The sequence below is a fragment of the Myxine glutinosa genome, chromosome 8, assembly GCF_964187855.1.
Source record: "Myxine glutinosa chromosome 8, kmMyxGlut1.1, whole genome shotgun sequence".
In the NCBI taxonomy this organism is placed as follows: domain Eukaryota; kingdom Metazoa; phylum Chordata; class Myxini; order Myxiniformes; family Myxinidae; genus Myxine; species Myxine glutinosa.
Window position 1 is genome coordinate 34056690 of NC_136268.1, and position 11616 is coordinate 34068305.

General features: G+C 46.6%; 1 protein-coding gene across 1 annotated transcript in view; it reads left to right on the forward strand.

Annotated features, from left to right (window-relative positions):
- LOC144893366 (exonuclease mut-7 homolog) overlaps positions 1–8373 on the forward strand; it is a 67786-nt gene extending 59413 nt beyond the window's left edge. The window contains exon 11 of the mRNA XM_078783948.1: positions 8353–8373. Coding sequence (XP_078640074.1) covers positions 8353–8373 — 21 coding nt within the window. The remainder of the gene's footprint in view (positions 1–8352) is intronic.
- Positions 8374–11616: the final 3243 nt, after the last annotated feature.

Genomic DNA, 11616 nt, shown 5'->3' on the forward strand with positions numbered 1-11616 from the left:
GGTCGGCTCTACTGATTGTTGTTTACAGACAATGGGACTAGGGAATGGGGGATTGGGGATAGTTGGGGAGTATTGGGGAAATAGGGGAATATTTACAAGCGGATATGGAGGCCAAATTCCATATTCGCAACATTGCACCCTTCTCTACCCTCGGGGCGTCCCGACCCGATAAATTTTTACCTACTTTAGTGTGGCACGCAATGTAGTTCCCTCTACTATTAACTCTACCCTGAGTGCGACAGTTTTACAGATATTCACAAATGAGTAAATATGTCCCCCTGCGACGTTGCACCCTTCTCCTCACAGAAACACACCCACAGGATAACCGAATCCGGAAAGAATCCTCAAACTAAACATACAGCCGGTAGGGAGCATTATTTACACGAGACTACGCTGATATTTACACTACGATCCAGGACCTGTTTTTGGAGGAACACATGCAGATGTTATGCATAGAGAGAGCACGCATGCTAGCATCGATACACCAACCCACGAGTGCTCTGTGGCCTACGGCCTTTAATAATGTGCAGAGCACCCCTTCCAAGCATCAAGCACCACCACATCACACAGTGAGCACCATCCGGTGCACCAATAAAGTGTTTATGAATCATTGTGTGGTGTCGCAGCCGGCCGATGTTCTGCCGCTGGTCTTGCCTTCGTGTGGTGCACTTGGCCTTCTTACTTCTTTTTAAAAATAAAGAAAGGCGCCAACCGCGTCCATTTCTTTATTGTGGCCGTCAGGGGGCCAACTGTTAGTGGTTCACCTGTTTGGCATAGGTGCCACGTTGACCCATAGGTCCTTCCACAGGTGGTGCTTGGCCGCAAAAGAGCTGCGGTCCATTGTGGGTGGCCACAAACATTGCGGTCCATATGGTGTATCGATCCAAGCAGCAAACAGCGAAAGTGCAGGCCCACAACTGCGAAGCCAGCACCTCTCTCTCCTCTCTCTCTACCCCAAAGCCAGATCCTCGGAGGTGGGAGACAAAAGAAGCAGACAAGTGAGTAAGGTGGTAAGGGCGCAAAAGTGCACGCAATGTAAGGTAATGCACACTGGGGGCACATGGGAACCAGGTGAGACAGGTACGTTCCTACCGTACGCCCCCCCCCCCACCAGGTAACCTACATGGCCCCTCCCTTACCCCTTACTGTATCCACAAAACACAACACTACCCATAAACATCTACTTTACAAATCAACAAACATCCCTACTGTCTTCCCCGTTCCTCCCATAAACCAAATTCGTCTTCTCTCCCTCCTAACCAATCAAATTTGCTATTTTCAACTTTCATCAAAATTTGCCATCTCCAACTCAACATCAAAATTTGCCATTACCAATTCATCATCAGTCCCTCCTAGGGAGGGAGAGATGGAATCACCCCAATGTCTCATCCACGTCGTGATGCGTCTCACAAATCCTCACAGCAATTCTCATTTCCTGCACACAGAACAAAGAAAACACAGGTGTGGAGTCATCATCATCACCACAGGTAAGTGGCTGCGTATGGTGCGACAGGTTCATCAATCCTAACTATTTCCTAAATGACTTTAACAACTTTACACTACCCGGGGTCTTTCTCCGGCCAAACCATTGGCCCTCTTACACTATGGGTTCTAAAAACCAATTCCCATTGGCCAAACTGTGGTGCTTTTCAATTTGGGGTCTCACTCCCCCGATTCATCTCCCGGTGCCCTCGCACAATTTCTGGGCTGTGGCGTGTACCTCTCCCAGTGGGTCTACCCACCTGCACACCTCCACCACTGCAGTTGCCTCCGAGCTTACCTGCTCCTTACCCTAACCTAACTACCTGGGGAAGGCCCTCTGGCGCTCGCCTCACTCGGTGCCCTCTCTGGCACTGGGCTACCCGGGTCCATCCTCCGGATCCTCGGGCCCCATCCACAACTCTACCGGCTCCCAGAGCCCACCTGCGGCCTCACCTGGCCGACATCCTCACAGTGGTGGAGTGCCCAACCAACTACACACACTAACAGGCTACACGCCCAGCCATTTCCACAACACTAATGCACCCATTCACAATACCATTCTGTCACCCGCACCACAGATGCCAATGTCCAACCACAATTTACCTGTACCCTCTACCTAACACTTACACTACCCGCCCCGGGTACTCGTGAAAAGGGTCCACTCTTCCCCCATCCACACCTTCGCACCATGCACACCACTCCGTACCACTTACTCCAACTCTCTCCACACACCTGTACTTGCACACCTGTGCTCTCACACCTGGTGCCACCTGCACCCTTCTCTCCCCAAGCGCATTCGCGCTGATCTACAACACTCACTACTCACACACTGCTCCACACACCCGTCCAGTTGCACACCTGTGCAATCACACCTGTTCAATGCTCACACACACGGCATCATCTCAGCTAACTACTCCCTTCTGAAACTTGCGCGTCCCAGTCGTCCCTTTAAACTATTGCGCTCCCTCGTCATTATCATCCACACTAAACTACCTGCGTCCCCACTACAGGTATCAGTCACTAACTAACCTTAACGTCACCTAATGTCATCTTCTCTAGATCCCTATCAATATAACCTAACCCACCCGGGCTAGTTTTCACTGCCATACACCCCATAATCTAGTGCTCCTTTGCCCCCCACATGGGAAGGATGGTGGATTTGCCATCCCACCACATCGGGGGTCTCTCACTACCAATTTCGCTCGTCCAAATCCAACAATTCAAAAATTTGCCAATCACTACCCATCATCTGCCAATCACTACTGCCAATCCCTTGCTAATCATCAAATTTTGTTTTTCTCCAATTTTGGGTCCAAAACACTAACCTCATCACCCAGTCTACTCACTAATACCTCTCGGTGCGCCAATCCCTGTCCAAAGCCCGGCTTCGTAAAGCCAAGCCATGAATGCGGGTTGTTCTGTGCCGGCGGCTGGATGCGTCCGGCATTCGGGGCAGGGACGGGGGCTTACCCGGGCCGAGATCCCACGCACCACCTCGGCGTGGAGCCATCCAATGTCCCGATCTCGACCTGCCGGCACGTCTCAACAAAACGTGGTCGCCATGACGACTCTTTCTATCGGGCCGCCCGCTCCGCCTAGTGGAGCACGGACGCGGCCGTTCAAAGCGAGGCCCAGCACGCACCGAGGGCCCGCTTCGGCTAAAAGTCGACCTAACCTCTAACCTGGTTACCGTCGATGCTTCACCTGGATGCTTACACCCCGCAGCCCGTTCCTTGCTCACACATCCAGCCGTTTCCATGCTCCTCGTACCTTTCCTTACACACCTCGGTACACTCATTCCACTCACAGCCTTGGTCACACACCTGACCACCGAACACTTTGGCACACACTCGTTGGTCGCACACCTCACCAACACACCTCTTCGCACCCCCTCCTCGGTCACCTCCTCTGTGACAATCACAGGTGTGCCCTCATTCGCACACCCAACCACGTGCCTCACCACCAACTCCAGCGTGCATTCCCACTCACGCTCTACCATTCCAGGTGTGCATCCTTCCATCCCAGGTGTACATCCTCGCTCACCTGTCACAACCAACTCACGCTCCTTGTCACTCTCACTACTCTCCCCTCCACTCTTGACAACGCACTCACCCTCACTCCCGACAGCGCACTCTTTCCCCATGCACCTGTCCGTTACACACCTTTCTCGCGCACACCTTTCTTGCGCACACTCTCCCGTCACACCCTCTGTAACACTTACCACACCGCGCTTCCATGTGCTCCCTCGCACACACGCTACGACCGACTCACTCTCGCCAGCACCCTCACTCCTTGGCACGCACTTTTTCCTCACACACCCCAGAGTCGGACTTTCTCGCATACCTCCTCTTTCGCACACCAGACCTGTCGCACACTTCACCAACGGCCTCTCACGAACACCCGGGTCTATCTCGACCCCCAAGCTTCTTAAATCCCCTGGCGCATCATACGCACGACCATATTGGTCACCACTTACACCGGGTCCTCTTCCTCTTCGCTTCTCCTCCATCACCTGCGAATCCCTCAGCCGGTTAATGAGCACATCATCACGATCCAAACACAGACTTTGGACCAATTCTTTTACTTCCTCCTTTATCTCTTTCTTATCCTCTCTCCGTCGCTTCTTAATTTCGCTCACCCCTTCTTCCACTTCTTCTAATTTCTGCTTCACCTCCTTCATCTCTTCGTGCGCCCCTTTAAGTTCTTCCTCTAACTCCACTTTATTTTTTTCTATGTGCTCCCGCACCTCCCGCTCTTTAACCTCCATCACCTCTACCACCTTGTCCATTTTCCTCGTCAGGTCCTCATGTACCGTCTGACACTCTTTTTTAATTACCCCTACGTCCTTTTTCATCTCCTTCTGTGTCGATTTTAAGCCCTCTATTACCGCTGTGTTCTTCTTTACCTGGTCCCCCAACTCCTTTTGTCCCACTGTCAGTTGTTCTACTCCCAGCGTCAACTCCTCTATACCACCTTGCAATTTTACAGTCCCCTTTCTCACCTCCTTCTCCATGCGCTCCTTACAGTGCCTCACCTCCTCGCGCACTCCTCCGACCTCCTCACTCACTCCTCTCCTGATCTCCTCTCCCATCACTTGCATCTCCTGCCCAGATGCCACCCTCATCTGCTCCATTTCCTCCCTGTGAGCATCCAGTTTGGCTTCTACCCCCATTCTGACCCCCTCTATCTGCTGCCCCATTTGGTTAACTTCCCTTTCCGCTTGGTCCCTCATGTCCCTCAATTTGCCTTCCATACTGTTTTCTAACCCCTCTAACCCATTTTTCACTCCCTCTATCTGATTCTCCTGGGCAGCCATTCTATTTTCTACCCCCATTAACCCATTTTTCACTTCTTTTATCCCGTTGTCTAACCCCTCAAATTTGTCGTCTAACTTCCCAAATTTCTTGTCTAATCCCTTAAAATTATTGTCTAACCCCTCCCCGGTACCCCTCGCTTCGTCCCTCATTACCCCCATTTGGTTTCCCATTACCCCCATTTGGCCCTCTAATCGCTCACTATCAGCCCTCAATCCCACAATTTGGTTTCCCAATTGCTGACTATTAGCCCTCATCTCGTCCTTCATTTCTTCACCCGACTTAACCATAAAGGCCTTTATTTGTTCCATAAATAGGCCCCAATCCATCGGCGGCGCTACCATGGTCGCGGGCGCGGTGACCAGCGAGGCGCCATTTTGTGCGTCTGCTACCCTCGCTGCTTCGCTCTCCTCGCGTCCCTCAATTTGGTCCTGGACCGACCCTGCCTCACTCTCCCCTACCGGACCCCAGCTGTCTTGGTCTGCCATAGCGCGACTTTCAAAATTCGGGTTTTTATTTTCGTAAAACAAATTCAAATTTCGCCGTTATAATTTCGCGCGGGAAACGCGCTCCGAATCGATTCTATTACAAATTTGGGCCTAATAAATTTAGTCCCGGGTTCGAATTCCACTCCTCGACACCAATTGTTACAGACGTGGCTTAGATGTTATTTACCGAGCGGTTTGGTATGACCACGTCTGCACAAGTTACCCGATTATACCCGAACGTTGACTAATCGCGCTACGCTAGGTCAATGAAGGAAAAGACACACGGCTGGGATTAAAATGACACGACACCATGGATACGGTTCTCAAGACCTCCGGAGGAGATTATATTCGTTCGGAAGGTCAGATTACAGGGACGAGAGGTACAGCATAGAAAGACAAGCACTTAGACACAATCTTATATTAACCCCAACAGACGACAGATAAACGGGACAAAAGGCTGACTCACACGGGGATTGATGGCTAGGAAAGGCAGGATCGATGGCTCCAGGTGCACCTGGGCTCAGGGACAGAATCGGCTCGGTCCGGTCCAGAGATGCAGCATGCAGGGAGGTCGCAGCGCTCGGAGGTAGTGACTTGCTCTTCTTCAAGCTGGGGGCGCATCTGACGTCACGTCCGGTGAGTCGCTTCGTATATCCGGCGGGGAGTGACACGCCCTCGGCTCGTTAGCTCCGCCCCAGATGGAATCGGCTCGTTGCTTCTCATTGGGTGCGTGCGGGGGGGTTACCGGCTCCGCCCCTTGACGAGGGGCTGACAGGGAGCCCCTTCGTGGTAACCCCGTGGAGCGCATGGTCATGGCGGCGAACCGAGCCGGTGTGAGGACGCACACTCCCCCCGCGCGCCGTTGTTGTAGTTGTTGTTGTAGCTGTAGTTGTTGTTGTTGCTGTAGTTGTTGTTGTTGTTGTAGTTGTTGTTGTTGTTGTTGTTGTTGTTTGGGGAAGAAGATGGGAGTAGGTAAGGGAAGGTCCTAAACTCACTACTGGTGCCATATAATCACATTCTGGTGCAACGAAGAGTCAGAATTAATGGAAAGGAGTCCTTAACTGACATAGACTAAGAATAACTAGCAAGATGTCCGAAAGTTGTCTACGTGAGATGCGGTGGACCTGGGCACGACATTTAATGGGGGAAAAAGGGGAAGGTCGGCTCTACTGATTGTTGTTTACAGACAATGGGACTAGGGAATGGGGGATTGGGGATAGTTGGGGAGTATTGGGGAAATAGGGGAATATTTACAAGCGGATATGGAGGCCAAATTCCATATTCGCAACAATATAATGAAGCTCATATCAATAAAATAATGATATAACATAGTTGTACAACAACATTTATGCAGGGCCTCAAAGGCCCCAGGTCTGCATTCGTATCGGACTTTTGGGTTATAAGTGAAGAATGAAGATTTTCCCACAAGCCTGAATGAAATATTTTTTATTTATGTCACTGAATTTTGTGTAACAACATGAAAGTCGGTGAAAATAAGGCTCATTCCAAAAAAAATTGTACAGCATAGTTTTTGCAACAAAAAAAAACCTTGTGGGCCTCCTAGGCCCAATCACTGAATCCAAGGGTTAAAGGGCCACAGACAAAGAAAATCATGTTTGGGTTAATTAATACATATGGCTTCACTTAATACTTAAGTGTTCTTTTTTTGAATAAATATCTTGGAAGGAAGATTTTAACGTTTTTGGGTATCCTTTTACGTTTGAATGGCCCCACCCAAAACGGCAACTTGATTACCCACGTGATCCGCTACGTCATCTCGGGAATTTTCTTGCTGCAGGTAGTTTTTGTAATGAGTTTCACCATCAGATTCTTGATGAGAAAAAATATTCGTCAAATTCACTTTCTGATGAGTCTGAAGTGAGTTGGGCGGCCTTTATCCATTGCGTGCTAAGACAACCTTGCCTTTGATTACGTCGCTATTTTTAGGGGCGGTACCGACGGATTTGCTTTTTTAAAACTGAAACAGCTCAAAAATTATTCGAATTGAAAACCACGTTCAGTTCTTTGTTTATTGCTTTAAAATCAATACAAAAAAATTCTGTATCTGTGGACCTTTAAGAGGATTCCCTTCAATGGCCTGGTGTACTAAAATAACTCAAGATAAAATGTTAACAAAATAAATGGAAGAATTTTTTTTCAATGAAATACATTATGAGAAAATGCATTTAAACCATATATCGAGTCGACGACCGAGTGACCATGTCTCTGCAGGTCCCTGACGAGGCCACTCGGCATTTGGACTGTATGTCTCACTTCGACGGAGCACAAAATGGCAGCCATCAACAAGCATACTCTGGGAAAAGGACAACACCATCACTTCCATCCCTGGCTCAAGGTCCAGCATTACATCCACGTCCAGGTCTCCTGCCTATCCCGCCTTTACCAAGACCAATGATGGACATCACACACACTTTCCAACCTGCTCCAAATGCTGAGGGGTCTTTTCGCAAGGTGGGTTCATTTTGGCCAACGTAAACAAATTTTATCGGATTCGTTTACTGTGGCCAAGTGATGAGGACAGTGGAATGATATCTTACAGTTATGTTTTTGGTTCAAATTCAGCTTAAGTCAATGATCGCAAATATCGATTAAAAGAAAAATCCCACTCCTTATCAGAAGCATCGTTTTAAATATAATCCAAGGAAATATCTCAGAGGAGAAAGGCGTGTGTGTCTTTGGTTGTTGTCTCCACATGTGGGTTTCAGAAGATGAAACAGAGTCCTGCCAGGTCTCAAAGCATCCATCTCCGTTTCAGTAATGGATCATGATTCATGGACCAGTTTGTGAAGTTTTATTATTCTCAAGGTTTTGTTCTGAGGGCTCTTTTGAGGATTGTCCATGAGCCCAAGACAGTTTCCAAATGCAGTTCGTCTGTCGTAATATTCCAAGGGATGTTTTTAAAAAAGATTTATGTGAGGTTCTTCTTTATCATTGATGTTGCTCCAATAATCACTTGTACAATTTTGTATTCTTCGGCTTCCAGGATCTTTACACTTCATTTTTTAAATCTTGGTATTCGATTATTTTCGTGATTTCTGCGTTTTTAGGCCAAAATCGCTGGGGACTGACACCTCTATTAGCGATGCTTTATTTTCTTTTTTTTATACCTCAGTACTATATCCAGTCACAAAGCTTAATTTTTTTATGTTCGTGTCACTTCCTTGTTTTCAATGATTGTTTCTGGTTCATGTTTCCACGAGTTCTCTGAAACTGGGATATTGAAGTTTTTGCAGATGTGCCTGTGGATTACTCGACATACATAGTTGTGCCTTTGGGTGTACAGCTGTTCTGACATGAGTGTTTTCATCCTGGAGGTGGTGGTTTCTGTTTTTACCTTGCAAAACATATATAAATATGTTCTTAAAGCCGTTGGTGTATTCTCCTTGGTCTTCGGCATTTATAATGATTCGTTCTCCATTCCAGTTGAGCTGACCTTTTGTTAGCCATTCCAAAGAGCCTTCTTTGTCTACTCCCAATCTGTCCAACTCTTTTTTTTATAGCCTCCTTCTCTTTTATCATTCTCCCAGGTGTTGGTGCAATTCTTTTGATATTTTGCTTCATATTTTTCTTCCATCTTTTTTGCAATCGATTGGGCTGTGTTGTGTGTGCGCGTGTGTGTGTGTGTTTACTTGTACAAATTAATTAACAGTAAGACAGTGAATGTATGAGAGAACACAAAATTCCAAAACATAAATAGTTTTATGGTTAATGGTAGAGAAACATGTAACAAGGAGAGTTGTTGATTTGAAGAGAAAGTTCAAACTAATAACTCAAAGCTAATGTTTTAAGTGTTTAAACTAATCCGGAGACACCTAATTATTTGAAATACCTTCAAACACAACGAGACATTATTCCTATTGACAAGATGGATAATAACGTTACATTTGAATGCAAAACATTCCATATTTAAACACTTTTGGAGGAATTCGACTTGCAGAGTGGACCGTATAAGATCCATAAAATAAATAAATAATAATAATAATTAAACAGACTTGACAGCGCCCATGTAGATTACTAAAATCTGTCTGATAGTCCTGGATTGACATCATAAATGAGTGTTCATTTCCTGTATTCCTAAAATGCAAAATAATCCTCAAAAGATGAAGTTCATCATCTGCAGGTCGAGAATGTAGATTGAATCTCTCATCAGGCAGTATTACAAGGACAATAAAACTCATTTACAAACTCTTACAAAACTACCATAAAAAGGGAAGTTTGATTCTGGAATTAAAAAAATCTGGATCAATTTATCACTCCAAACTGTAATCAATCGTATCTACAACATTACTAACAGCGCTAGAGGTAAAAGTCTCTTAACTTGTGATTTTTCTACATTTCACATAAACTCACGGCTGCATTGGACAGAGCGATAGATGAAGCATTTACCGGAGGAAGTAAAGTGTACATTACAGTCTATCAATGGTCTGTAAAGGAAAGTCCATCTTCATGTAGTTTTTCAATAAATAAACTTCAATAGAGTATAGATTTCTCTTAAATAGCAAGCTACATAGTGTACCACCTTAAAATATTTATTTATTTATATACACTTTACCATCTCCAGCACCTACATATTTATTTATTTGTTAAAATTTTACCATCTCAAGTACATATACATCTTTATTTATTTATATACACTTTACCATCTTCAGTACCTACATATTTATTTATTTGTTTAAATTTTACCATCTCCAGTACATATACATCTTTATTTATTTATATACACTTTACCATCTCCAGTACCTACTTTTTTTTTCTTTTTTTTATATACAGGATCGAGGCTCGTGAAAGAGCTAGCATTAATCACACAAAAAAAAATCAAACAGACACACAAAGTATATAATAAGGGGAGCGGTAGACAAGATGGGGAGAGAAGGGGAAGCACACAAACACAACATTTGAGAGCAGGGACATCGGGAGATCTGTGGGAGGGAGAGGGCTTGGGGGAAGGAGGTGTGGGAAGGGGGAGGGGGTGGGAGAAGTATAAAACACAAGGACACTACAAGGACTTCCAGGAAAGAAGTTGGTATTTCAAAAAAGTGGATGTGGGGTGAAATTAGCGGGGGTGGAAGAGATCAAGGTTTTGGATGGGGGAAGATAAGAGATGGTGGTGAACAGCTGTTTTAAAGACCTGGAGGGAGGAGTGGGATTGAAGAGAGCGGGGGAGTTTGTTCCAGAGGCAGAAGAAAAGAGGAATGAAGGAGTGAAGGTGAGCAGAGTGTCTTGATTTTGGGAGTTTAACCATAAGAGGGTTGCAGGCAGATCTTGAGCGACCAGTAGGAATATTTGAGGGACAGAGCACAGAGAGAGCTGGGGGGGGGCAAGGCCGGAGAGGAGTTGGTAGAAGACAGAAAGACCACCAACCTGCCTGCGGTGAGTAAGTGAAATGCCTTCGGAGTTAGCTTCATAGCGGGAGATTTCAATGATTCTGAAAGCTTTAGTTTCAACAGCGTGAAGCCGAGCTAGGTGAGAGGCAGGAGCACCGGCCCAGAGGGGAGAACAGTATTCCATTGAGCTGCGGATGAAAGATTGTATGTGGTGAGGAGCTCAGGTGTGCCAAGGAAGGACTTCGCACAACGGAGGATGCCCAGTCGGCGACTGACTTTGGAGGCCAGATTTGAAATGTGGTTTTCCCAGGAAAGATCATGGCAGATAGTGAGACCCAAAATCTTGAGTGATAGAACTTCTTGGAGAGGATTATTCAGAAAGTGGATGGGAGGGTTGTACAGTCGGTCTTTTCGGAGAGACATAGTAAGAGTGTGAGACTTGTCAAGATTGAAAGACATGTTCCACTTGTTTGAACAGTCTGTGGTTTTGTCCAGGTCTGCAGAGAGTGAGGAGGCTGCAGACTGCCGATCTGAGGGATGTGGAATGGAGCGGCAGAGAGTAGAGTCATCAGCAAAGAGATAGAGAGGATTTTCAAGAGTCAGAGAGATCATTGATGAAGACCAGAAAAATCACAGGGTCCAGAACACGGCCTTGGGGAACTCCAGCCTGAACAGGAAGGGGAGATGAGAGAAACCCATTCAGGGCCACACGTTGACTACGACTAGAGAGGAAGTCCGCCAGCCATGCGTGGAGATTTCCATGGATACCATAGGAGGAGAGTTTGGTGAGCAGAGCGGGGTGCCAGACCGTATCGAAGGCACGTGATATGTCAAGGGAGGCAGCTCTAATTTCCTGTTTGGCATTGAGGACCTCCATCCATTGTTGAGACAGCAGAAGCAGCATGTCCAGAGTAGAGTGACCTGCTCTGAAACCAAATTGATGAACAGAGATTAAGCCATTAGAGAAGAGGAAAGATTTCATATCTG